The sequence below is a fragment of the Parasteatoda tepidariorum genome, chromosome 9 (genome assembly GCF_982258835.1).
Source record: "Parasteatoda tepidariorum strain Cologne lab strain chromosome 9, Ptep-v5.0, whole genome shotgun sequence".
Classification (NCBI taxonomy): Eukaryota; Metazoa; Arthropoda; class Arachnida; order Araneae; family Theridiidae; genus Parasteatoda; species Parasteatoda tepidariorum.
The window spans coordinates 59114165-59141948 of NC_141763.1; the positions used below are offsets into that span (position 1 = coordinate 59114165).

At 27.8% G+C, this 27784-nt stretch overlaps 2 protein-coding genes across 6 annotated transcripts in view; one reads left to right on the forward strand and one right to left on the reverse strand.

The window, feature by feature from the left end:
* Window positions 1-15096, reverse strand: part of NitFhit (ntrilase and fragile histidine triad fusion protein NitFhit) — a 34721-nt gene extending 19625 nt beyond the window's left edge. Inside the window, exons 1-7 of one of the 4 annotated variants that reach the window (XM_043053605.3) lie at window positions 14964-15096; window positions 13547-13635; window positions 11216-11345; window positions 8509-8664; window positions 7346-7552; window positions 4433-4543; window positions 1772-1873 (exon numbers count right to left, since the gene is read on the reverse strand). In XM_043053605.3, coding sequence (XP_042909539.2) covers window positions 1772-1873; window positions 4433-4543; window positions 7346-7552; window positions 8509-8664; window positions 11216-11345; window positions 13547-13635; window positions 14964-14966 — 798 coding nt within the window. In that variant the 5' untranslated portion in view covers window positions 14967-15096. Of the gene's footprint in view, window positions 1-1771; window positions 1874-4432; window positions 4544-7345; window positions 7553-8508; window positions 8665-11215; window positions 11365-13546; window positions 13636-14963 lie in introns of all 4 variants that reach the window. The other 3 variants (XM_043053606.3, XM_043053608.3, XM_043053607.3) reach the window with 3 other exon arrangements.
* Window positions 15097-15141: 45 nt separating this feature from the next.
* LOC107439936 (uncharacterized) lies at window positions 15142-25209 on the forward strand. Of its 2 annotated transcripts, XM_087151914.1 has the most exons (4): window positions 15318-16409; window positions 20651-21040; window positions 21434-21757; window positions 23040-25209. In XM_087151914.1, the coding sequence occupies exons 1-4, from the start codon at window positions 15572-15574 to the stop codon at window positions 24755-24757; spliced, it is 3270 nt and encodes a 1089-aa protein (XP_087008040.1). In that variant the 5' UTR covers window positions 15318-15571; the 3' UTR covers window positions 24758-25209. The 2 variants fall into 2 exon arrangements, with proteins under 2 accessions (XP_087008041.1, XP_087008040.1); XM_087151915.1 differs by lacking the exon at window positions 20651-21040 and having other exon boundaries at window positions 15142-16409.
* Window positions 25210-27784: the final 2575 nt, after the last annotated feature.

Sequence of the window (27784 nt, forward strand, 5' to 3'; positions counted from 1 at the left end):
CTTCGTGTTTTCTTGTATTTATTTATTTATTATATATATATATATAAATACACAAAGACATAAGTGTATGTAACTTAGCTGACAGTGTTTTTGAACTATTAACAAAAATAAGATAAATTTCTGCTGATTATTATAATTAAACTTTCATTTCATTATGTGAAAAAAAGGCTGTTTATATAATAATAATTTTTTCTTTTTCACTATTCGAAAAAAACCCAACAAATTGCTGGTCAAACAAAAAACCAAAGTCAACGATATGTTAATAAATGTTTTTCTATCAAATAGGTATAAAGATATTTCATTTTGAAATTCATTTGCCCTATCATCCCAGATGGCAATACTCCATCCTTCCTTTTTTGAAGAAATAATTTATACAAAGCAGCATTCAATTTTTTGTCGTTAGCTGAATTTATAGATTTTCAAAGATGATTTTCTAGATTTCTAATACTTCGCAAATTTTGTAAAGCTTTCTCCTGATTCTATTTGCACTATATATATATATATATATATATATATATATATATATATATATATATATATATATATAGGTAGCATAACTAATTTTCTGTAGGCAGAAGTAGAAACGATGACGGTCAAAACTAAACTACACTAGCAATAATAAAAAGGGATATAAAAATAAAAATTACATTTTCAGCAAAACCCAGCAATCTTTAGCCGAAATTGAAAAAAGTACATATTAAAAACTAGATGTATTTAGATAAAAAAGATGTATATATAAATCACAGATAAGATGTATATATATATGTATATATGTATGCTGTTGTATATGTATATTATTTTAGTTTTGAGAAAGCAATGCTTAATATGCAATAAAAGTATGCTTATTGGTAAAAATTGAAAAATTTGGAAAACTAATATTTTTCTTAAGTTGAATCAAAGTTTTTTTTTTTCATAATGAAAGTATGCAAAAAGAAATGCACCAGAAATTGTAAATTAAGTTGAATTAATAAAATAATTTATAGTACAGAAAGGAAACTAATTAGAATTAGAGAAAAAAAACTAATTTTATTTTAGTTAACTGATTGAATGCAAATTTTACTGAGTAAAAAGAACATGAAAAATTGCATAATTGAACCATCTTCAAATAAATATACCTATCAATCAAAATAATATTTTGATAATGAATTAATAAAGTAAAAAGCTTTATTTAACTTGTATTTTAAAACAAAAGCTTCCAAATTAAAATTTTGGAGAAAAGTTTTGTTACAAATTTTTCTAGTAACAAAAGCAGTTTTCAAGGAATTAACTGAGTGAAATTTTCTAACTTTTGAATAAGGTATTTGATGATATTTTTTTAAAAATTTTTTGTCACCATTTTCTTATACCTTTATCTAAACTCAAGAAAAAATTTAAAAATATAATTTTTAAAGAAGAAACTAAGAATATTTATACAATATCACAAAGAATATTTATAATATTGTATTGGTTTACAATTAATTCTATTAAAAGCAAATTTTTGTTACTAAATATGACGTTATACCTTTCTGACTGAAAAAACTTTGCAAAATTTTTTTGGAACAGCATTCTGTTCAATTTATTTGAAGATTTTTTTTTGTCATTTAAAGGTATATCAATAAGATTTACACTATTTTCTTTGTTGATAGACAGGACAACATTTTCATCTCATTAATTTATTAACTGTATGCTACTACATGTGTGCTGTAATTACTATGAGCGACAAAAATCTAAAATGTGAATAAATAAATAAATTTGATTAGTTATCAGTTAATAAAACATCGATAAAAGTTACCATTGCATGTCCATATGATGTCCTCTTTGGGTTATGTTTACCTGTTTGAGCAGCAGCAACAACATAACATTGTGATTCAATTGCTCTAGATCTAAGCATTGCCTAAAATTATGAAATACTAATGTTAATAGCAGAATTATTGATGAAAGACAATTAAAAAACAATATTTTTTTTCATGCATTTCTAGCATGTAAAACAAAAAAATAAGTTCATATAACTTTTACTAAGTTTCTAATTTTTGTGCTAAAGAGAGAAACAAACAAAAACTTTTTTAAGTTTTCATTTAAACTGAAAGCAATAAAAGTTTTGTAACAACTGATTAAAAATATTAATATTTTGAACTCATACAAATTGCGATTGAAAAGTAATAATTTGTAACAATGATTAATACGTATGAAGGAAAAAGGGGGAGAGCGGTTTCTATCCATTTTTCACAAAAATGATGATTGCACCACCATCTGTTGTATTTGGTGGCTTATTAAGTTTTGAGAAACCAATAATGAAAAAAATTGCCTCTTCTTGAGATTTTTAAACAGTGATGGTGGACTATACTGTAGAAAAACCCTTCACATCTGCGCACAAACTCACTCTTTTTCACGATCAGTTCTAATGCACATGAAATATTTTCCGTTTTGGTCTTCATAAATACTGGAGAAATTAAATTATAGTGAGTCAACAAAAAGGCAAAAATAAAACTTAAAATACCTTTAGCTTAAATTATTTATTATTAATTTATTTAAAGAAATGAAATGCAATTAGTGATTATTTACATTTTTTTCCAACAATTACTGTTCTTAATCTCTACAAATATTTAAAAAATTTTGTCTTTGATTATGAATCAGTTTCAATAAAAGAACTTACTATACATTTTTATTATAATTTCAATGTGGCTAAAGGGTATTATAGTTTTGAAAAATTATAAAAAATAATTGTAATATTTGCTTGAAATTTTTCAGATCAAATAGATTAAGTGTTAGCCATATTGCACTCTTAAAAAATTATTTAAACCTAAACATTTAATAAAGCTTGATAAAAATTTCAAGCAACAAGCATGCAATTTGCTATTTTTGCACTTGTTGAAAGCTAAATTTTTGTAGATTTAACCTATTAACTAAGTTTGAGATATGATATGCATGTTTTCTGTAGTACATACAAACACCGATTTCTTAGCTACGTCACTTAAATCTACATATGCAAAATCCAGGGCCGGATTAAGCGTACGCGGGGCCCTAGGTCATTCAAATTTTTGGGGCCCTTAGATTAAATTTTTTTCTTGTATATTTTTTATTTATTCAAATATAAAAGTATTTATATATCTTTTCATTTAAGAAAGCACATTCAAAATTAAAATAAATAATAATAAATTAAATTTTACTTTATTTTATTAAATTAGAACTAAAAAATAATCATAAAATTTTGAAAAAATGTAAAAATCATTGTTTTTCTTAATTTATTTTCAAAAAATCCATTTAAAGGGGGCCCCTAATCATTGGGGGCTCCAGGCCATGCCTAATCCGGCCATGGCAAAATCAAGAAAAAATACTTTATAATTTCCATAAGTTTAGGTAATGCAAAATTTATTCATAAAAGACAGATAGCTGTGTTATGTTTCTTGGGACGCAAAAAAAAAATTAGAACTGTATATAACTGAATATGAACCCATCCTTTTTCTAAGTAGAGATTATGCTTCTTTGAAAATCCAAATCCATAACCCTATTTAAAAAAATAAGATAGTATCTTTGTGGATAAATTTCAACTTTACTTTTGGACTACTAAATTATCTTAGAAATAAAAATCCATTGAAAGTTGAAGAATACGAACCCATCCTTTATTTAAGTCAAGATTATGCTTCTTTGAAAATCCAAATCCATAACCATATTTAAAAAAATAAGATAGTATCTTTGTGGAAAATTTTCAACTTTACTTTTGGACTACCAAATTATCTTAGAAATAAAAATCCATTGAAAGTTGAACAGATTTTTTTTTCCATCCTGCTTTTAATTTCACCCTCATTTCTTCTCAATCCTTTTCAATTACCAGTTCAGATTAACATTTTCAGCAGTTCAACTTGTCAAAATGCTTAAGTAAATCCGGCAATAACAATGAGAGCTATCTGAATTTTGCAGCTAACAGTAAACCTTTTTCTGCCTGTTTCTTGCTTTGAATCAGAGTGTTTACCATTTTATGAGGTAAAATGAGTATTAAAAGAAAATCTTATAAAATTTTTTTTTTTATTTCCCATTTTTATTTTGATGTCTTTCCTTTCCAATTGTGATTTTTAGGTGTTTTATTTTCAATTGTTGTTCTATGTATTTCTATGTTTTTGCAATGAGAAGGCACTCAGCTAGCTGTAAGTGTGAATGATTAAGGTTCAAATCTCAGTGGCGGCTTGAAGCCCTCAGCTTTAGATCGATAGGTACTAGTTTGTCTGGGAAGTAAAGGCGGCTTGTGCGCAATGCCAGAGTCATGCTGTTGGTCACAAAATTGTAGAGCTTTAACCTCCGTGACATTCCTGAATTAACTACATAAACAATTTTTGCTCCGACTAGTAAACATCTAAAAATGTTCTTTAGTATCCGATTCACCAGGTATTATTTACATATTAGTTCATTCTAAACAGGTTGAATTTTGTTATTAAAAAATTTAATAATAGTTGCATACTTCCCAATGAGCCATTCCAGTGACTTGAGTAAATGCTGATGGATATGTAAGAATTTCAGCTCCAGATTCAGTCATGGCAAGAGAAAACTCAGGAAATCTGAGATCATAACACTTCAATGTAAAATGTAAGGTAAAATAAATAAATGTATAGCAAAAAAAATAAGTAAAACAAAGTAATTAAAAAATTGTACAACTAGAGATTATCAGTAGAAACTATGGAACAGCGCTTCACTAATATTAAACAGAATGCAACTTAATATTCAGAATTACTAACATTTATAAATCGTATGAAAGTACAGTGTCAGGGGTCTGTCTAGGTTTTTCTGAGAGGTACCTATTTTGTGAAAATTTAGACACAATTTGTGAAAAATTAAAAATTATATTAAAAAATCAACACAAAAGTATGGATTTGTCGTTTCTTAAGGCATACAAAAATAAATTTTAAGAAAAAGTAATTTGTGAAACTATCGTTTTACCTAAAGTTGAATTTGTGAAACTAACGTTTTTCCTAAAGTTGAATTTGTGAAGGTAGCGCTCAACGGTAGTAAATTCGGCCAGGACAGACCCCTGAGTGTGTTTTTTTTGCAAGTGTATTTTCATTTTTATTTAGTAATGTAAGATTTAATAAAAAGATTAAACCGTGGAAGAATCAGTGATTGAACATTCAATGAAAAATCCCTGTAGTATTTGATTGTATAAATTATAATCAAACATTAAAAAATTTTACAACACTTTCTACTTAATATGTGAGGGAAAGGCATTAGCATTTAGCGTTAAATAGCAAACTTTCAAGTGGAAACAAGTATTAAAGAAATAGCAATTACCCATCACATAGTTTCACAGGTACTTTTAAACATCCAAATACACTCTTAATATAAGGGTGCACTTCTAGCACTTTGCCTTCTAGTCTCGAAAAATTTGTAATATCTCTTTGAGACTTCTAAATAAACACTAATAAATAATTTTAATTACAAAGAAATTTTAATTTTAATATTACATTAGAAATAATTAAAGAAACTTGAAACTTTTTATACAAATATAGTTCAAGGATTTATTTTAAAACAAAAGAGTAAATTTATACACAGTTAAAAATGTTGTTCATAAAGTTCAAATCAAGCAACGCAACATATTTTCTCTTGAAAAATAAACCTTTTTACAAAGATAAGATAAAAGAATATAATCTATCTAAAATATTTAATGTCATATTTAATGGCATTCCCACATATTATATTTTGCATGAGAGGAAACATGTAGCAATTGAAAGAAAATAAGGTTACATTTGCGCTGATATTATAAAGTAGAAAACAAATAGTTTACAACTTTTTTTTTGGATAATTTATTTGGATACTCTTTTAAAGTAGAAAACAACTGTATGATATGAATAGATTACTACTTTTGTTTGGATAGTTTAATGAAAAACATATCACCTGGCAAGGGTTAAATTCTTTGTCGCTAATTTTTTTTTATTTGTTTTATTGTATATAAGTTTTGTTATTAATACAGTGTTTTTATCATTATTATAAAACAGCTAAATACAGGGTCTTATACTGGGTAAAAAAAAAGTCAAGAATTAGTCAATTGATTTTAAACAGCACTACGCAATCGTCCACAAAACTAAAAGCCATATATACTGTCATAATTAAAGCAATTAAAATAACTCCAATAATAATTATTATTTGCAAAATTTTGCAGTGACTTTATGTTATAAGATTAAGCATAACACGTTATTAGATCTACTCCTCAAAATAAAGACAGTGTTCCCCCTAAGCGTGTTTAGAAGGGCGGCCCATCTTGCCTGTCCGTTGATGCATCCTCTATGCTCTTTTTGAAAAAATAAACCTCCATCCTTCAAAAACATTGTCGTTTTATTCATATTCCATTAAAAAAAATTATTCACTGTTTAAATAACAATTACACACTCATAAAATTATCTGTGTTTAAAGGTCTAATTCTGATTACTATTACAAATATTTTGTAGTATCATTCTCAACAGGTTAAATCTTTACAAGTTCGGGGAGTGGAAGGTATATTAATGAATTTTTAAAGTGATTGTTTGAAATTTTTCAATTAAATACCTCTTTCTCAAATGCACCTTTAAATGCTCATTATCTCATAATTTAAATGATCAATTAATCATGTTTTTTTTTAGTTTTTTTTTTCATAAAATTTGTGCACAGTGATTTTCTTTTAGAATGTCTTTTATTATTTTTTTCATAAACTACAAATTTTTCTCTTATTTTAATAATTAATGAGCATTACTTTTTAAAATACATGCATAAATACTATAAGAAAGTAATATAAAAAATTTTGAGGATCAAATTCAGTTATTACATAATACTTCACATTCGATAAATTATTGCAGTGTTAAGTCAGTGCCCTTTTCTGTGAGGAAGCACCCTGTTTTTTTTTATTCCTAGGAATAACTTCAATGAAGATTAACTATATTACGTGACATCGTATTGTTTTTGATCAATGAATTTGACATTGATCGTCTAACATTGATTTTGTCTATGCTTACTCGAAAAAATTGATCCAAGTTAAGTAATTACAGAAAAAATGTCCGATAGATCCAACTTTTGATTAAATAAAGCTTTAGCTTGCTTATAATCACTGATATTATCTTTCATATAAATGAAAACAAAAGGTGTCTAGTTTAATTCATAACAACAATATCTAATGCTAAAACAATGCTGCAGTGCGAATTTTAAGACACTAGCACAAATGGTTTTGAAGTTATACAAGACACTAGCAGACAATCTCTTTATATTATTATAGATAGTATTTTCTTAATGAAATAATATTTTATAGTCATTAGTCTGAAATACAATTTAAAAATTCACCTGTAATTTGTATAAAGTATTGTAAGACATCAATAGATGCTGGCAAAAAATGATTCATTTAAAAAAAGGATACAATACCTAGTCCAATTTTTCCAACCGGAGTATCAACAGGAGGAAGAACTTCTTTTCCTGGTATTGTGTAATCAGATTCTTTTAATCTTACACCTCCGGGAACATCAATATCAAAGAGGTGAATCTTACGATAAACAGCAGCAATATCGCCACTGGAATTTATTAAAATATGAGAGTTGTAAACTTTATCCTGATCTACAGAGGATCCCTATGAGATAATAAAACCAGCAAAATATAAATGAATTAGTGAAATAATAGGTGGCATTAATACAGCTTCAAAGCATACCTCCATTCAACATTGTTTTCAGCTTTTAAAAATAAGTATAATATCTGTTTTAAATACCATTTCTGTTCTCAGATTAAAAAATATTTCAATATTTATGAGTCCCGTGGCAGAATCGTGGCACGAATAAGCACTTGTGATTTTTTAAAAACCTTCTTTTAAGAATAAAAAAAAAATCTGCAACGACTGGCTTTAGCTAGAATTTCAGATTGACATTATAAAAAGTAATTTCCAAATAGCAAAAATTTAAAAAAGGTTAATTATACAAATATTTTTTAGAACAGGGGAATATTGCCGATAATAATATAACATGTATTCTTTCATATTTAGATTTAAAAAAAAAATTCTTACATTTATAATTAAAAAAATTATATACTGTTCCATTCTAGTTGTGACGGCTTTGCTTATAAACAAAAAGCACCTTTGTTACTTTAAATTAGTAATATATATATTTGTCACTAATAAAAATATCTTTCAGAAAGGTATTAGTACTAAAGAGAATTGTCACAGAAAGTTAGAAAAATTCTGCCAAAGGGTTTATGAGAAAAAATCAAAACCGCTAGATATAAATAACCGAATTATATCAGGAAAAATTAAAATACGTTTTAATTTTTCCAAAAATATAATTTGAAACATATAACATGGCCTAATGTTGAATGAATTAAAGAATGAGAAAATGTATTAAAGATTAATAAATTAAAGAGTATTATAAAATCATATTAGGATTTTATTTTGATAAATTTTATGAAGACGTAACTTTTTAAAGCATTTAAAACTAGATTTACTTAAAAGTCAACAAAAAGCAATATCATTCATGATTGAATTTAGTATTTGACTGAACATCACATACAAAAGCAAATATTATTTAAACTTTTACAAACCTTTTCATGAAATCCACCTAGAGAAAGCCATATTGAATTTTGTGTAGCCAGCTGACGATAGTCAGATATCAATGCACCTTCTAAAGGCTCAGCTAATTGTATAGATTGATTCCTGCTTTCTCCAACATGATCAAAGCATTCTGGGAAAAAGACCATCTGAAACAAGCATATTTTTTTAAGCAACATTGAAAATAAAATTCATACAGAAATTTAGAGTCAATTTACAAAGTTTTTTTTCTCTCGATTTGGTGGTATGGAGATGTCCTAAAAAACATTAACTTTTGAGTTTATTCTATTATGGTTAATCTGTAGGGTTTACAAATGTACAACTTGTAAAAATATGAAGATTATAGAAGGCGGACTTTAAAACACAAAGACACTCTTAAGTAGGGTTCATGTCAGTACAGCGACAATTCTTGTTAAATGTTCTACAAATGTCGAATGGGCGACAAATTTGTTGAATGAAATATGTTTGGAATTTTAGAATAATAATTAAAAATATTTTTTTTGTATCGAATTACGCACAGTTTAAAATTTTTTTTTTATACTAATCTTCTACACTTGGTATGGCATTTGAATGTTTGGTATTCAAGTGGAATAACAGAAAGAGTCTGGTACACAATTTTTTAAATTTAAATGCTGAAATTTCAAATTTACATGTTGTGCTGTGATTTTCATTCATGAACTGACAGTGTAATTGTTTATCAATAAAATAGTATTTTTTGCTCCTTTAGAATTGACTATTTAAAAGTTTATAATTTTTAGATAGTTAATTTTTAACATAATATTTTATCAGTTCTTACTTACTCTGTTTTCCTCCTTTATTTATTTATAGGTATTAGCATTTCAATCTGTATGTTGAATCTATTTACTAATGTTAATTTAGCTCTTTTACACTTAATTTTAATAAATACTAATATTCAGTCATTATGGGCTAATTAACCTATATAGTTATAGGATGTTATAGATGGAAATTAATAATCTTCTACGCGTACCATAATATGAATTATGTAATTGTAAAGTTCGATTTCCCCCCCCCTCAAGTTTGTCGACCATTTTAAGGTTTTGGACCACTAATTGAATACTTAAGTGCTCCTATTGGGCCAATAAATTATATTATCTCAATAACATAAAACATAATTACTTAATCTCAATAAATATTAAAAATTAAATAAAATTTTATTATAAGCCCATAAAATATTTCGAAATTGTCTTCAATAAATTTTCTAAATATTAGTAACATTATAAATGAGAAAAAGGTTTTTATACTAAAACATTTCTAGCAATGGTTAAGAAATTTTAGAAAAAGGATTCTTATTAAGGTACATTAAAAAGTAATCCTAATACATTAAAAACGAATTCTATTAATCAAAATTTGCATCAGCCGAAGAAAGGTTAAACAGAATTAGTCCAATAATTTCATTTTAAAGTTTCTAACTCTAACCCCTTGTGGTAATGCTTAACCTAAAAATTAACAACAGAACATCATTTTCAGATAGGTAATTTTGAAAATCTATAGCTTTTTTTTTCTTTAAATTTCGGTTCGTATTTCCTTTTTCTTTCTCACTAAATTAATGTATCATAGTACATAGTTTTGATATAAAAATAAATTTGGAGATTCTGTAAAAAATAAAATGTCTTTCCACCCTAAAGCTTAGTCTACTTTTCTATTAGAGATATTTTATTTTAGTTATTAAATTTAAAGAGAAGGAAACAAATTAAAAAAAATAGTTAGTAATGGTCAAAATAATATAATTTAAGCTTAATTTTTTAAAGGGTCCAACCTTTTATTTTAACCATTTTTCCATATTTCTTGTTATTTCTTCCCTCCCCCTAGTTATAAATTGCCACAATTTCACAAACCTTCCCTCCCCTCCAACTGTGTATCATTTGCGGATGGCCCCATAATGCAAATATAATAAGGATAATTATTCTTGACATACATGTCTTAGCTTTAAAATAAAATATTTTTAAAAGAGAGTTGTTATTGTATTTTAAATAGAATTTACAAATTTTGACAACAATGAAAAAAATTATAAAAAGGGGAAGATAAACTTAGATGTAATTCAAATTTTGTTAAATTTTATTTTCATTTATTTATTTATTTCACAATAAGAGCTTCGTAAGTAAATACTAAATGCTGTACTTAAAAAATCCAAATAAGTTTTAAAATAGATATAAATAGTTATAAAAAAACCCCATTTATTTCTTTAAAAAAATCTGCTCTCAAGCATTTGTTTGGAATTTCTAAATTAACTGTGAAACGAGAATACTACGATTTAGGGAGGCCACAGGGGAAAGGAGATATTAATTTCTCAGTTAGTAATACAATTGAAATTACATGCTGAATATGTAAATTTGCATGCAAATCATTACTTTTACTATTTTACATTCTTGGAAATAAAAGTTTATGTTTAACCTTCTTTTGGTCTAGATGGTAGAAAATATTTAGTATCAAATGTTTCAGTCTGTTATAAAATAAATTTGAGTGAGACTTAGAAATAAAAATTAAATTTAAAATGGAAAAATTAGCAATAACGAGGGAAGTTAGACTCTAAGCAAGCAGCAACATAAAAAATCAGGAGATATTAAATTGAGATAAATAAAAAAGAATAGGCAATAGTTAAAGAATAAAAGTTAAAAAATTGAAGCAACAATGATTTAAAATGTAATAATAAATTCACCAGAATTTTTTAATAATTTCTACCTTTGCATGGCGAGCAGCAGCCAAGTTTATAAAATTTTTACAGGTTTCAAAATTTTTCTTTCTATCTGATGTGCAGTTTAATTGACAGACAGCAATTGTTGTTGAATCAGTGGAAGCCATCGAATACAACCTTCAAGGAAGAAAAAACACTGATGTTTTTTTATTTAAATAGTATTTTTAACCATATTCATAACAAAACATTGGATTGTTTCACTTTAACTTTGTTTTTGTTAGAGTAAAGTATGTGCCATAAACTTTTGTTAAGTTGATAATTTAAACTACCAATCTTGCTTTAATTTATAACATTAAAATTGCTATGCATACATTTAATTTAATGCATTTATTCAATTTTCATATTTTAATTTAATTATACTTAAACAATTTCTTTTTAGATGCTTTTAAATCACATTTCAGCTTCAAAGTTTCATCAAAAGTTCTTTTACTTCATTGAAAAAACTGATATCATAGCAAATAAATTATACATTTCAACTATATATTTAGGATAATATACAATTAGAACATGTTACAAAATTATTTTTACTAGCTGTGGTTTAATAATTTTCCTCCTAATTTTTCACACTTGTGTTTGGCATCAAAAAGTCAATATTGACTAGTGATAATAACTAAGTACTTAATCTCTATAAATATTTGGGAATTTGTGTAAGAATTAAAGAACAGAGTGGTTGATGACTCAAAGGGATATTTTTATATATTTGAGTAAATTAGTCTTAAAGTTCAAATGTTGACAATAGGAAGACCGGTTGCACGCTGAGGAGGCAAGCGGGAGCTGAGAGGAATACAGAAAATTTGCTTCCCATAGGTTTCCACTAGAAAGTGCACATTAAGTGCAGAGTTTTTTCCCTCCAACAGGCAAACAACTCCTACGAACCTTTCAAATAGGTTTGACACTATTTTTGCTTCCCGTAAAATCTTGCCTCCTGTTCGTACATGATTTTGCTCAAAATAGGGACGATTCTGAATAGAAATAACAATATAAATGTAATTAACAACATTTCTTATTAATTATTTTAAGCTGAAACTATTAGTTAATTACACTTAATTAAGTTTAAATAGGGTCTGTACTAGTTTATGTACTTTCTATTTTCATAAAAAGATAAGATATTTTAGTTTCTTCGCAACAAAACTTTCAACTACATTATTAATCAACTAATTAATGATAGTTTTATATAAGTCTTGAACAAAATTAATTATTGGGAGAAAGTGAAACGTGAAAGTTAAAAATTGCTCCCTAGACTAATTTTAAGCGCACAAAATTGCGCTTAATTAATATTACAGGCATAAATTATGTAATCAAAGTTTAAAAGTTCTTTTTTAAAAGTTAGGTTTTCAAGTTTAAAAGTTACCCTTTTAGTGAACTTTGATGACATTTTTGAACATTTTTAATTGATAATGATGATTAATATCTATGTAGAATTTTTCCACTTTGTAACAGCTATCATATTTGCTAATTATGGTGCACATTTTTCAAAGTAAATTGAGTTAGTTACATTAAATAACAACTTTGAAGAACAATTCTGTGCATCTAAATTTTTAAAAAAAAAACTGTTGTGAAGAAATAAGAGTAATCAGTATCAAGAATAAAATATATACAGTTTTTTTCATAAAAAGAAAAGCCGCTTATCTTCATAATAATAATAAGTTTATAAGTTTCATAATAATAGTAAGTTTTATAATTAGTTTTCTTAATTTCTTTAAAATACATCACTAGAAAAAAAAAGTCTTTATACGATGATGCTAGCTTACACAAATGCCGTTGCTACTGCACATTGCTGAATCTGTGCCTGCATTGAGGAGATGAACTACACTTTTCAATGTTCAGTCATTTTTCAGCTCACCCCCAGAAAACCCTCATGGTCGAGAGGCAAGAGTTAAACTAGTTTTTTTCCCCCTCCTGCTCTCATCCTCACTGTGCGGACGGCCTTATTTTAACCTTCTGCTTCTAAGCATTCATACTCCCGGTATTTTAATTTGTTATCAAAAGACAGGTTTTCTAAGATTACTTGCTAACAGAGAATAGCAAAATGCATGTAAAACATTAATCCATTCTGAAAACATTTAAACATGACATTTTGTACACTCAACTGCTAAGATCTACAATATTTAGTATTAGATAAAAGATTAAATAAGACTGTTCACCGGCTAAGCTTGTAAATAATTCATTTATAGATATATATATATAAAATTATTTATGCAAGTAATCAGTAAAGTTTATCATAAAAAATTGTATCAAACATAGACAAATTAACATATGCACACATGTAAAATTAATCTACAAACTTAGTGTCATTTTAATATCAACAAAATCCTTACCGGGAAAGGAAAACAATCTTAGCTCTAGCTACAGTACGGTCGAAAAATTTTGTACAGCAAAGTATCCTTTTAGCAGATAGTATTAAAGTCTATATAAAAGAAATATAAAGCAATGGAATGAATAATACATAGAAAATGAATAGCAACAAATTTTTTACAATTGTTTATTGGGTAATGAAACTTTCTTTGATGTTTATAATGCTCCCATAAAATTTAAAGAAAGCTTAAAGGCATAAAAGATTAAAAAGCTAAAGTCTGAATATAAGTTAATATAATTTATAAGTGATATTACAAGAGAAATACTCTAATTTTTTTAAAAAAATAAAGATCTTTATTTGCAACTATTTTTATCTAAAAATTGAAAATAAAAATCATCTTCAGATACCTTTAAAAATTAAGACTAAATTTTGTTAATCACATTATGTGTGTTTAATAAACACATAATAAAATTATTTTGTTTAAAAGGGGGAAATTATTTGCTGTTGGGCAGTAATTGTAAGTAATTTCAAAAAGAGAATAATAATATAAAGAGGATAAGAGAGGTAAATAAAAGTAATAATAAAAACCTAAGAATTATGAATTTATTTTAGCACTAGATTATTTTTGTGTCTGAAAAGTAACACTTCATTCTGTCATAGATTTCAAACATAATAAAAATCTTTTACTTAATTACAATTAGAAAAAAAATATGTAGAAATCATAACCTCCTTTAATTACTTTGTCAATTATTTTTGTAAAATATAATGTATCTTCACATAATAAAACAACCGTGTTCAAAATTTTTTTTTAGTTTTAAAAGGGTGTTATGAATATTATCAGATTCACTATGAAATAATAATTACATGAATTTTTCCTCCACTTCCATAAAAAAAGAAGAAAAATACTGGAATCATTTGTAACAGAATGATTTTATGTATTGATAAAGAGGACAGATTGATATACAATTGCAATATTGTAAGAGAAATTTTTATCAGGAGGTTGGAAAATCCAACTGCTTATCAAGAATGAAACAAATGCTTTTATAAGTGACAATTATAACATAAAAAAGATACTGACTTTATACAGAATCTATCTCTTTAAATATTTCTGCTACAAGCTTTATCAAAAATAAGAAATAAAGACAGTAACATACATAGTTTATTACTTAAAAACAATGAGTAATGTTGTTCCCAAGTGAGAAATAAAAGAAAATAGATAGAAGCTATGCTTACGCATTAAAACACCTAAAAAGACTTATACATATCTGTTCCAATAATAAACAAGTTTATCTTTTTTATGAGCGAAAGTATAAAAATAAAAAAAATTTAAGTTTCACTTTTTCTTCACAAAAAGTATTTAACTCTCTATTCCAAAAAGCTGAACCTTTATACAACAAGAAAGACAACAACAAAAATAGTTATGATATAGATTTTCTTACCATATCAATTTTTTCGACTTACTGTGAGTTTATATTGAAGAAAATTCCCAGGTCTAAGAGCAAAAAAATAAAATTTTCTCTCATTTCTCTGTTTACAATTTACGCTTCCAGCTGTCTATTTTTGTTATATATCATGACATTTGGTGCTCAATTTGTAAAATTAAAGTAGCATCCTATCACTTATATCGTGTCTTTCATTGGTTATTTATAAGCATTTGTAAGTGATAATCAATAAAAAATTAGAGTTTTATTAAAGTAACGATTTATATCCCTTTAATTGAGTTTTTTATTACTTAGTTGGTTTTAATAAAAAATTTGTTTTTGGTTAGAAGAAATAAGCAGCCGGAAATGTTCAAAAGATGTAAATTGTAAATTCTTGGTAATAAGTGTGTTTTTATTTTGCAAATATAATTTGTGAGACGAATTTGTTTGTACCAATAAATAAATAGTGTTTTGTTAGATTTGAGTTTAAATTTTTTTAAATGCTGAATATATTACATTATTTTTTAATGATTTTAGGTGTACAAAATTGGATTACTAATGTAGTTCAAAAAAGGTCAATTTGAAATATATTACTAACATTTCTTGTTTTTAGCAAATATAGTATTATGGAAGAATTAGAGGCTGTATATTACGTTACATCTGCCTTCGATGGTAATGAAGAAGTAGCTTCTAATTATATAATAGAACAAACTATTGATAGCAATGCAAATGCTAGTAATGAAATTGAGGATGTTTTCATAGAAACTAATGACAGTAGTAATCATGAAGAAATTTCAATGCCCGAAGAAGCTGAGAGCAAAATTTCCGAGTGTGATGCAAACGTGACAAATGAAGAAGATAGTGAGCAAGTAATGATGATGAAGGATGATGGAAGAGTAGTAATTGTTAAAAAAGGAGATGGTGGAAACATGATTCTCCATACTTTTGTTGATGGAGGTGTAATTGAAGATAGTAAGAAAGTTGACGATATTAAAAATGATTGCATTGTGAGTGATTTCCAAACTTCGGAAACAGAAAAACAGTCAAAAATTGGGGACAGTAGTGAAGTATACAATGTTGACAGTTGTAGTCCAGATGAACAACCATCCACTAGTGAAAGTGTAACAACGATAGTACACTTAGATAAAACATCGTCGAAGAAACGGATCATGGCTAAAGTTGTGAAAGGAGTAGAGCATAAAAGATTTATACAGGAAGATGCAGATGATGGTCCTGTTGTGGATAAACTAACATGCAAATACTGTTTGAAAAAATTTACAAAATCTAGTAATAAACAGAGGCATATTAGAGTGGTCCACAAAATGAAGAAGATAACAGGAAATGATATTAAATGCATTGAGTGTGACATTAATTTCAAACATGTTAACAAACTAAGGGAACATTTACAAGGTCAACATGGTTTGGATATGTCAGATCAAATACTTACCTTTCCAAATATGAGTGGTAATTAATTTATTATAATTTTTCAAACAAATGTAATGCATTTCAAGGGATATTTATACATTAGTATCTGTCGGGTATACATTAGTAATCTGTCGGATCAAATACTCACCTTTCCAAATATGGGTGGTAATTAATTTATTATAATTTTTCAAATAAATGTAATGCATTTCAAGGGATATTTATACATTAGTATCTGTCGGGTATATATTAGTAATCTGTCGGATCAAATACTCACCTTTCCAAATATGAGTAGTAATTAATTTATTATAATTTTTCAAACAAATGTAATGCATTTCAAGGGATATTTATACATTAGTATCTGTCGGGTATATATTAGTAATCTGTCGGATCAAATACTCACCTTTCCAAATATGAGTAGTAATTAATTTATTATAATTTTTCAAACAAATGTAATGCATTTCAAGTAATATTTATACATTAGTATCTGTCGGGTATATATTAGTAATCTGTCGGATCAAATACTCACCTTTCCAAATATGAGTAGTAATTAATTTATTATAATTTTTCAAACAAATGTAATGCATTTCAAGGGATATTTATACATTAGTATCTGTCGGGTATATATTAGTAATCTGTCGGATCAAATACTCACCTTTCCAAATATGAGTAGTAATTAATTTATTATAATTTTTCAAACAAATGTAATGCATTTCAAGGGATATTTATACATTAGTATCTGTCGGGTATATATTAGTAATCTGTCGGATCAAATACTTACCTTTCCAAATATGAGTGGTAATTAATTTATTATAATTTTTCAAACAAATGTAATGCATTTCAAGGGATATTTATACATTAGTATCTGTCGGGTTCACACCAGCAATGAAAAATTTAGTGGTTTAATAAGGCTAATGCTCCTCCAATTCAGGGGCTCTAAATTAAGCCGCCGAGGTGGGTTTAGTGGTTTAGCTAGATATTCATTAAAACTTAATATGGTAGACAAACTTGAGAAAATAAAATCGAACTGTACAATTACATAATTATGTTATGGTACACATCAAAAATTATTAATTGTCACCTATAACACCTTTACATTAATTACGATCATTGTCTCATAATGATAGAAGATTACTATTTATTAAACTAAGTAATAAAAAGCTAAAATAACAGTAAATAAATTAAACATAGAGACTAAATAAATTGGATGAAGAAAACAGAGAAAGAACTAACAAAATATTATATCAAAAATAAAATTTCTGAAAATTATAAAATTTTTAATAAAGGCAATTCTAGATAAGCAAGAAATATTATTTTCTTGATGACCAGTTATACTGTCAGTACATTGCAAAGAACAGCATATAAGCTTTCAACATTTAAATTTTTTTTCCCCAGGCACATTTAATTCTTCCATTTTAATACCACGTAGAGAACAATAAAATTAGTGCAACAAATTTTTTTTCAATTGCTCAAAATTCGATTGAAAAACTATTTTTCATGATTATTTTGTAAATTCCAAACATATTTCAAGGCAACTAGTTTATCGCCTTTGCATATAATTTTAATGACATTTTTAGAGCGTTTGGTGACAATTCTCACGATGTTCCTGTACTGTTCTAGTTCTTATCATGGCATGCCCTTCAAATTTGCCAAATTCTGGGATTTCTTCTTTTCGTTTCTCTCATGGCACTGCCTGGTTATCAACAAAACTTACTGACCAGGAAGTGCAACATGAACTGCAAGGAATCAGATTCCTTGAAGAACTTTTTTGGCACCAACATCTCATTTATTCTTTGGAAAAACGGATTCCTAGTGAAATTTTTTCTTCTTTTAACTCAGGAATCAGTAGAATCGTGATTCCATTAAAGCAGGGATGGACAACCTATGACTCACAATCCAAAACTGGCCCCCAAAATCTGCGATTTCCCCTGAACAATTTTAAATATTAATAAAAATATTTGAAGTATTTTTTTTTGTTCTTTTCGTATTGGAAAAATTTTTTGCTGTATTAGAAAGTTAATTTTTTTTTATTTTTAATTGTTTTTTTACTGGTTATCCTGTTTTTTTTTAAAAAATTTACTTATTGTTTTCGAGCAACTTTGACCTTGATTGCCACAATTTCTTTTTACAGTTTTATTATGGCTATAATTTCAGGGATTGCACACAAATGTAATATTTTGCAAATTTCCCCTGAACAATTTTAAATATTAATAAAAATATTTGAAGTATTTTTTTTTGTTCTTTTCGTATTGGAAAATTTTTTTGCTGTATTAGAAAGTTAATTTTTTTTGATTTTTAATTGTTTTTTTACTGGTTATCCTGTTTTTTTTTTTTTTAAATTTACTTATTGTTTTCGAGCAACTTTGAACTTGATTGCCACAATTTCTTTTTACAGTTTTATTATGGCTATAATTTCAGGGATTGCACACAAATGTAATATTTTGCAAATTTCATAGATTGCAATGTATATACATGTTACTTTCAATTAAGATATAAATGCACCTTAAGTTTATACAATTACAGTTTTATGTTACTTATGTTGGCTCCCAACATAGTATTTTTTCAGTTCCTGATGCCGGTTATCAAGAAAAAGTTTTGCATACCTGCGTTTGGGGTTCTCATTAGAATGACAATGTAAAATCTTTTGGGTCTTATATTTTTCAATGTATTCTTTCATTTTGCACACAAACTAACATTCTATTTTAATATTTAAGAGGAAAAATACCATTTCTTTTCAACACTAATTTTGAAAAAAAGACAAGACAAAAAAAAAGAAACGATTTAATCGAGCAAATAAGATGTACGAAATGAAGGAATATACAGTCGGTTTGTTTTAACTCGAATCTGAGGTAGCTAATAAAAAATTACCACTATTTAACATTCTTTGAAAATGTGTAAAATATTCAATTGTTAATTCATTTCTTTTCATTATTTTTTAACTTTTGATGTATAAGGATATAAATATAGCAAATTATTAAAGAAATGTTCTTTACATATATAAAAATATGCAGGTTTAAGAAGCAAAAAAATTTGTATTAATTGGAGTGAAAAACAAAGATTAATATAAAATATTATCCAGTCATTTTATTTCTTTTTATTATTTCTTCTTAATTTTTTTAATATCACTATTAAGAGTAAAAAAATAGATAAAAATAATAAATTATAAAAGAATTACTAAAATTTAGTAAAGATTAAGGAATATTTTATAGATAGGAAGAAATATTTTTTAAATGTAAAATTGTACAGAAGGTATAAAAAAAATTATATTCATTTTAGCATTAAGGAGCTTGGAGAAGCCAAGTAATAAAAAGGATAATTTATTTTAAGACAATATGCTAGGGTGATGATTTACAATTGTTAACGAGAAAGAAAGTATATTTTAGTGTTATAATGAAGAATTTGAAACAGATGCCACCCAAAAGTCTAAAACTTCAATATTTGCTAGTTTTCTACCAAATGGAAGTTGATCATTCAATATTTTTTTCATGTAGTGCATATATTTTCTTGCATTAAACTGATCTCATTTCCCTAACTCATGAATCAGTTAATGTATTTAATTAGTTCAGAAATAAAAAAAATTGATTCTGATTGAAAATAGCGCACAATGTTATGCAGATTATTCACAAAATTAGTTCATTCCCGTCTGTTGAATAACACACAAAAAAAGACCACTCTGAATAATTTTTGAACTAATGATCAGATCTTCACGTTCTGAATTATGCTGATTTATTAGTGCAGCGATATTTTGAATTAAGAAATCAGACATAAAAACTTTCTTTTTCTAAATAAACATTTTTTTGTTGTTGTCAGATTTAGATTTTTAACCCCCAAAATATAGGGTCCCAATCTTGGAAATATACTCCCAACATTTGGTCAGGAGTGTGTTCCAAAGTTTGAACCTCTTATTGTTAAATTTGCTTTTTGCAAATATCCTCGCATATTTTTAGTGAATTAAAAATTTTTTGCACACAATTAAAAATTATTAAACTAATGATTCCACTGAGAAAATAATTTTTAGTAAATAATTATTATTTTATTTAATAATAGTCAAAGAAATTTTGAATAATAAGGTGCATAATTTTTTATTTTAAAGAAAGTAATTTGCATGGCTGATACAAAATTTGTGTAAAATCGGTCGAATAGTTCCTGAGAAGTCAAATTTAAGAAAAGTCTAATTTTTCATATGATTCTTAAATATTGTATTATGTTTAAAAGTCATTCATATGTTCCAAATTAATATATTTTTTAATCTTGTTTTTTATTTCATGAATCTATGTTGACAGAGTACAATGTTGACAGTTGTAGTCCAGATGAACAACCATCCACTAGTGAAACTGTAACAACAGTAGTTTGTTTAGATAATACTTCATTGAAGGAACGGGTCATGCTTGTGAAAGGAGTAGAGCATAAAAGTCTTTTACAGGAAGACGCAGATGATGGTCCTGTTGTGGATAAACTAACATGCAAATATTGTTTGAAAAAATTTTCAAAATCTGGGTATACACGGAGGCATCTTAGAGTGGTCCACAAAATGAAGAAGATAACGGGAAATGATATTAAATGCATTGAGTGCGACATTAATTTTAGACATGTTAACAAACTAAGGGAACATTTACAAGGTCAACATAGTTTGGATATGTCAGATCAAATACTTAGCTTTCCGAATATGAGTGGTAATTAATTTATTATAATTTTTCAAACAATGAATTGAAAAATGTTTGCACACAATTATAAAGATTATTAACCTAATGATTCCATGTAGAAAATAATTTTTAGTAAATGCTTATTATTTTATTTAATAATATTAGAAAAAAATGTTGAATTGTGAGGAATATAATTTTATAATTTAAAGAATGAAATTTGCTTGGTGAAATACAAAATTTGTGTGAAATCGGTCAAATAATTCCTGAGAAATCAAATTAAAAAAAAAAAGTCTTATTTTTCATATGATTCTGAAATATTGTATTATATTTAAAAGTCATTCATATGTTCCAAATTAATATTTTTTTTAATCTTGTTTTTATTTCATAAATCTAATGTTATAATAATTTTTTTTTTTTTTTTAGCATTTAGGAAATGGAAGTGTGAAATAGAGCGTAAGACTTTATGCTCTTACACATTGAGACATGGTTCTCGGCAAACTCTGAAAGGTCCAAAACTTTTCTACATGTGTCACCGATCTGGTAAATATCTTCCAAAAGTGAGAGAAAACAGACAACGAATGCTCAGAATGGGTGGAACCTGCAAAATGGGAATTGCGTGCACAGCAGCAATATACTGCCAAGAGTGTACAAATGAAGTTCAAGTGCGTTATGTTCCTCATCATTATGGTCACGGTAAAGAAACTTCTTTTGTCCAACTGTCCCCTGCAGAGCAGGCAGCTATTCAAGGTAAGTAAATTACTGACTATTAATTTAAGGTTCCTAGATAGCTTTTAATTTCAATTTCCCTAATATCTGTGACAAGTGAAAAAATAAGGAACTTCTGCCATAGAAAATTTGCTGTTTTTTTTAATTGCCACAAGTAGGATTAAGCTTGTAAGCAACATAGAATGATATTAAATTTTACTGGTAGCAACTAATACGACTAGTTTTCGCAGATAGCAACAAGTAACATTAGTGTTTAGCTCGCAACTCATAGTTCCAGTCACTCAGTAGTAAGAAATTTTTATATTGTGCTGATAAATCATAGAGCACAAACTTTGTTGTTCGTTTCAGCCCTTCACATCTTAGTCACTGCAAATATACTAGCCTGGTTGGAAAATTACTCTCAAAACCATGTCTGTAATTTACCCTTGAGCAGGAAAAAGGGAAGGCAGGCATCAGCTGATGAAAATTGAGTAGAAAACAAGAGCAAACAAAGTAGTCCGAGTGGCCATAATATCTCTACTCGAAAATAATTAACATAATATCAATGCCGCGAAAAATTGCACAATTTTTTTTTTAGAAAAAAGCAAATTACGAAATATTTAAAGGCTTAGCACTGCAGTCAAGAACTCTGCCATCTAGCTACATGTTTAGCACAGAAGGTACACATAGATAATCTCCATTATAAAGAAAGTGCAACCTCAATGGATTGGCATATTTGATGCTGTCAAACATCACTCATCTAAAAATATTTAAAAAAATTAAATTCTCCTTTTATATTTGTTAATGGTATTTTATGAATTTTTAATTTACATTTTGCATAGTACAGAATAATCACAATTATACAAACCTCTTTTATCTGAATACTTTCATAAGCCAAAATTGATTCCCAACTATTTAATTGTTCGTTTACTTAAAAAAAAAAAAAAAAAAAAACTGGATTTTGTTTTTCACCTCATTTGCACTAGTTTCCTGTAATGAATCAGCGATAATAGGCTAATGGGTATGATTCTAATTTTTAAGTTGTGGTTAGCAAAACTAGGTATATATAGTACTCTTACATTATGAAAGCAATGCTACTTTTTTCACATGCGTGTAACTTAAACAAGTTAGTGTATTTTTCCTTACTAAATTATTCAAAATCGTCATTTTTCTTTAGAATAGGAAAAGCTTTTATTGGTTAAATACTAGTCAGCATAAAGTGGGAAAACAAAGGTGTACAAACTAAAAATTATTTTATAATGCTTGGCTTATTTAAAAGTATCAGTAAATATTAAAATGATAATATGCATTCTGTTGTTTTTAGAAAGTGTATCAAGTGGAGTGCCTTTTGAGAAATTGTTAGATGATATAAAAGACAGTGAGTATAAGGACACTTTTCAATTGCACTTGATGAAGAGAAGAGATATCCGCTGGATCAATTGCGCCTTCAATGCTGAAGAATACAATCCTGGCATAAGTGATGCAGAAAGTGTTGAAAATTGGGTTAAGCGGTGCTGCCAGATGGAAGATTCACCTGTCCTCTTCTACCAGCAGCAGAACATTGGTAGCGATCAGGAGGAATTCATGCTGGTTATAATGACTGAATTTCAAAAACATATCCTTCTGTCAGCTCAAAGAAATGTTGTGTGTTTAGATTCCTTGTACAGACGAAAAGGTGGTCGATTTTATTTAACTGTTCTGTTAGTGATGGATGAATTCGATAATGCATTCCCAGGAGCCTTTTGTATAAGTAATAAGGTTGATAAAAGTATAATTGAGCAGTTTCTGATGTCCATCAAAGAATCTACTGGAAATTTGTCTTTCAAACATTTCATGTCTGACAATGAATCCTTTTTCTACGAGTCTTGGATGAGCGTCATGGAGGATGAACCTCGTTGGCTCTGGAGCATATTTTACATAGACAGTAAAATCAGGACACAGTTAAAAGTATTCAAGGGGAATGTAGCTGGTAGAGCCGAAGTTTACAAAACAATGAGAACTTTATTAGAATGTCAAAATGAGAATGTCTTTACGTGTATGTTTAAAAACTTTGTCGAGTCTCTTCAGAAAGACCCTACAGCAAAAAAATTGGGAGATTTCATTCAGAACAAATATGGATCCAACACTGAAATGTGGGCTCTTTGTTATCGTAAAGAAGTGAATTTAAGCACCAATATTCATTTGGAGGTAATGCATCGTACTTTTCGTTACTGCTGTAGGGAAGGCAGGAAAAAAAGGCTCGATAAATTTTTATTTGTTGTGTTGAAGCTTGTCAAGTACAAAATGCTCGACCGCATATCAGATATGTTAGATAGTGATAAGTTGAATTTGGCTATCGGAGCAATAAATATGTGCCATACATCAGGATTAGAAATACCAGGAGATCAAATGTCTGCTCTTTCTGAAAAGATCTGGCTTATTAATACAGATAGTGATGAGGAACCTTTGTATGTTACCAAAGAATTAGATAAATGCCCAGAACACTGCAGTCTTCGGTGTGATGAATGTGATATATGTGTGCATCAATATTCATGCACATGTGTTCACAGTATGATTGATGCCAATCTTTGTAGGCATATTCATGCAGTAGTGTGGAAATTTTTGACTCCTCATTTTTCTCCTGCCTCATCACCTTCCCATAGTATGATCCCCATAGATGATGACATGGAAGTTACAGTGAACACTTGTACTGATGTATATTATGGGAGTATTTTGAAAAAAACCCATGAAGTGTTTAGAAAAATCAAAGCAAATAAGTGCAACTTAAATAAAGAGGCTCTCGACTCTATTATGAAAAGGCTCAATGAATGTGTTGATATTTGTGCTGGAAAGAAAGTCGAAGAACCTCCAAAAAAAGTATCTCCACTTCCAGCTGTACCACCTAATACTGTTTATGTTATAAACCCTTACAATAAAAATCCAGCACAGCCTTATATATTACCAAATATATTGCCATCACCTCAACCAATTAACAATTCTTCCCCTGTATCTCAATATGTTATGCTGCTACCCAACAATGGCAGAATACTTCCTAAACTATGAGAGTCATCAATTTGTCTATTTCTACAAAATGAGCTTATGAACTAATGTTTTGTATTGTATGCAGCAGATGATTATATTAGTTATCTAACAAATTGTTATTTTGTACTCTAAAAATTAAGGTTTAAACCTATTGATGTATAATTTGTTATTTTACTTTTTGTTGACTTTTTCATTGGATGACAATATATAAAAGGTAAATAAATGTTATAACAAATATATTTAAATTTTTATATTTTGAAGTCTTAATGTTGTTTTTTAAATTCAAAGTTCTTTGTTACAATGCATAAACTTATGAACTTGTTCATGTATTTCAGTCATCGTAACATTTTTCCTTGTACAAAATTTCCATGCATTTATTTTGTATATATGCAGCTTATTCTAGGAAATGATTTTAGCTATAAGCTTTATTATTATAATTTACCTAATAGCTGTGAATAAATATAATAAAAGTTTCTGCGTTTGTGCATGCTTAAAATTTTATTAAAATCGATTACTATGATAACCTGTTCTAGTAGTTAAACCTTTGAGGAATAACTAAACCTTAAAATAAACATTGGATAACAGGGTGCGTAGCCAAATCTTTGAATCAAAAATAAGCACTTTTTAAAAACTTTTCAAGCACTTTACAAAAATTTTCAAGAACTCAAAATATTCATATTGAATCAATGATGTTATTGAAAAACAAAAACTTTTTATGAACAGTTTTAGCATTTAAAAAAAAAAAACTCAAAAAGAAACGGACGTAAATCGAAACAATCAGTACTTTCCCACATCACTGAGTGAATTCAACTTGGCTCTGAACAAAAGTACCCTTACCCCCTACATCAAAAAAGTGTAAGAAGTAAAATAAAATAAAAAAGAATAAAATTATAAATAAAAAAGAAAAACATTTAATAAGAATCTGACTCTATCCGAATTGGAGCACTCGAGTTTCAATTTCGAGTGTGCGCGCATGCGCAAGTCATAACGTGGGTACAACATGAAGTCCGTGTGAATGATTACATAGCAAACACCCCATTTTTCGTGAAATGCAGGGGATCCGTCAGATATCACTGAAGGAAAAAAAAATTATTCGTGAAAAAAAGCACTTTTAAAAAACGCCAGATGAAAAAAGCACCTTTAAAAGCTTTTAAAAACGAAATCTCCCAAAAAGCACCTTTAAGTACTTTTTACAAATGCTACGCACCCTGAATAATTGTTAATTACTTAAATTACTGAAGTTAACTCTTAATTCAATACACAAAAACACACAATGATCTATGCAGTAGGTTGTTATAGCTTATTTTTTATGTTTATATAATGCTTACATCAATCATTCCAAGTTTTGTCATTTAACAGTCCAATATTGATTTTGCTAAATAAAAATCTGAAATATATGTTACGGACGGGGAGTGTCGATGAAGCTTCAAAGCAGTCTAGGGTTGCATTTTAAAGCTTTTATTATGACAAAAAAACACTTAAATGACAATAGAAAATAATTAGAGCTGGAACATCTTAATGAGCTCGCTCCCCGTAGCCGTTCAGTGAGTGAATGTAGAGGGAGTCTGCTCAACTACAGGTGGCGCTGCATGGCGTATGCAACACTCTGCCATCCTGACTTAGTCGGTCTTCGACTAATTGCTTTAAAGGTAAATATTAAACATCACAACAAAAAGAAAATATTGACGACATAAATATTTTGACAATTGAATTGAAATATAAAACAGTAAATTAATGAAAATTTAAATCTAAACTAATTCTAAATATATTCAATTTTAATATAATATATAGTTGATTAAGTAAAAATGCACTTTTCAAAATTATTAAGCAAATGAATTTCTCTTCAATCTATAAAACTAGCAGAAAATAAGTAATAAAAAGATATTTTCAAATATATAAATCTACAAAAAATTTTTATCTCACTTCTGAAAAATATGATCAATATGAATATTTCGATGATTAAAATAGAAATTTGTAATTAATATTCAGTTAAATATGTTCAATTAATATTTGATTTATGTAATAAAATTCAAAATGAAAATAATAAATTTTTAAAAAAATTTGAGAGTCTGTGTAAAAGTTCTTGCACTAAAAAATTTTAAAAAAATCGAAAGTCTGTGTAAGAGTTCTTGCACAATTGAAAAGTTCATAGCTCATATGAAAAAAAAGGAAAAAGTTTATGGATCTTCCCACGGTTTCATTAAGTCTGCTGATGTGGATGTGACAGTTGGTCCTTCTCCTATACCGATCTTGTGAACATCATATCTATCGTTGGGTCTAATTTTTGTCACTGTGTATGGACCGAAAAATTTTGGTTGAAGTTTCAAACCTGTCCCAAATTGGGTTTGTTTGATGGCAACTCTGTTGTGAAGCTTATACTTCGTTGCTGTCTTTCGTCTAGTATTATAATTGTGCTTGGTTTTTTCTTGCATTTCAAGTATATTGCTTTTTGCTTCTTTTCGCATTTGTTGTTGATTTTCAAGTAAAATATGTATGTGTTCTTCCTCGAGGATTTTCTTGGTGTGCAGGTCTTCTTTATTTCTCATCTTAACTCCTGTTAAGAGCTCGAAGGGTGTAAACTTTGTTGTTGAAGAAACAGTGCTGTTGATTACACGTTGGACTGCTGGTACATGCTTGAACCATTTCCTGGGGTTGTCAAGGGATAACTTGGTGATGACTGAGATTATCGTAGCATGAAATTTTTCCAACTGTCCATTCCCACGTGGCTGACCTGTGGTGATTGTGACATAATCAATTTGTTCGTCTTCACAGTACTTCTTGAATTCTATTGAGGTGAATGCGGATCCTTTATCTGAGATGATTCTTCTTGGATTTCCAAAAGTAATTTGTTGCAGTTGTAGTTTATCCAAGGCATCTTTAGCTGATGTTGACTTGACTGGATAAATCCATAAGAATTTGGTGAAAGCATTTACAACGGTGTAAATGTATTTGTAATTCTTATTTGTACTGGGTAAGGGACCAAGAAAGTCTATGTGGTATGTATCAAGAGGAATGTCTCCTTTTGGGATGGGATGCAAGAAACCTTCT

Bases quoted from the DNA above. Each gene is read 5' to 3' on its own strand.
- LOC107439936 (XM_087151914.1), top strand. From the start codon at position 15,572: ATGGAAGAATTAGAGGCTGTATATTACGTTACATCTGCCTTCGATGGT. The intron at 16,410-20,650 runs GTAATTAATTTA...CTATGTTGACAG, and splicing joins TACCTTTCCAAATATGAGTG to AGTACAATGTTGACAGTTGT. The intron at 21,758-23,039 runs GTAAGTAAATTA...TGTTGTTTTTAG, and splicing joins AGAGCAGGCAGCTATTCAAG to AAAGTGTATCAAGTGGAGTG.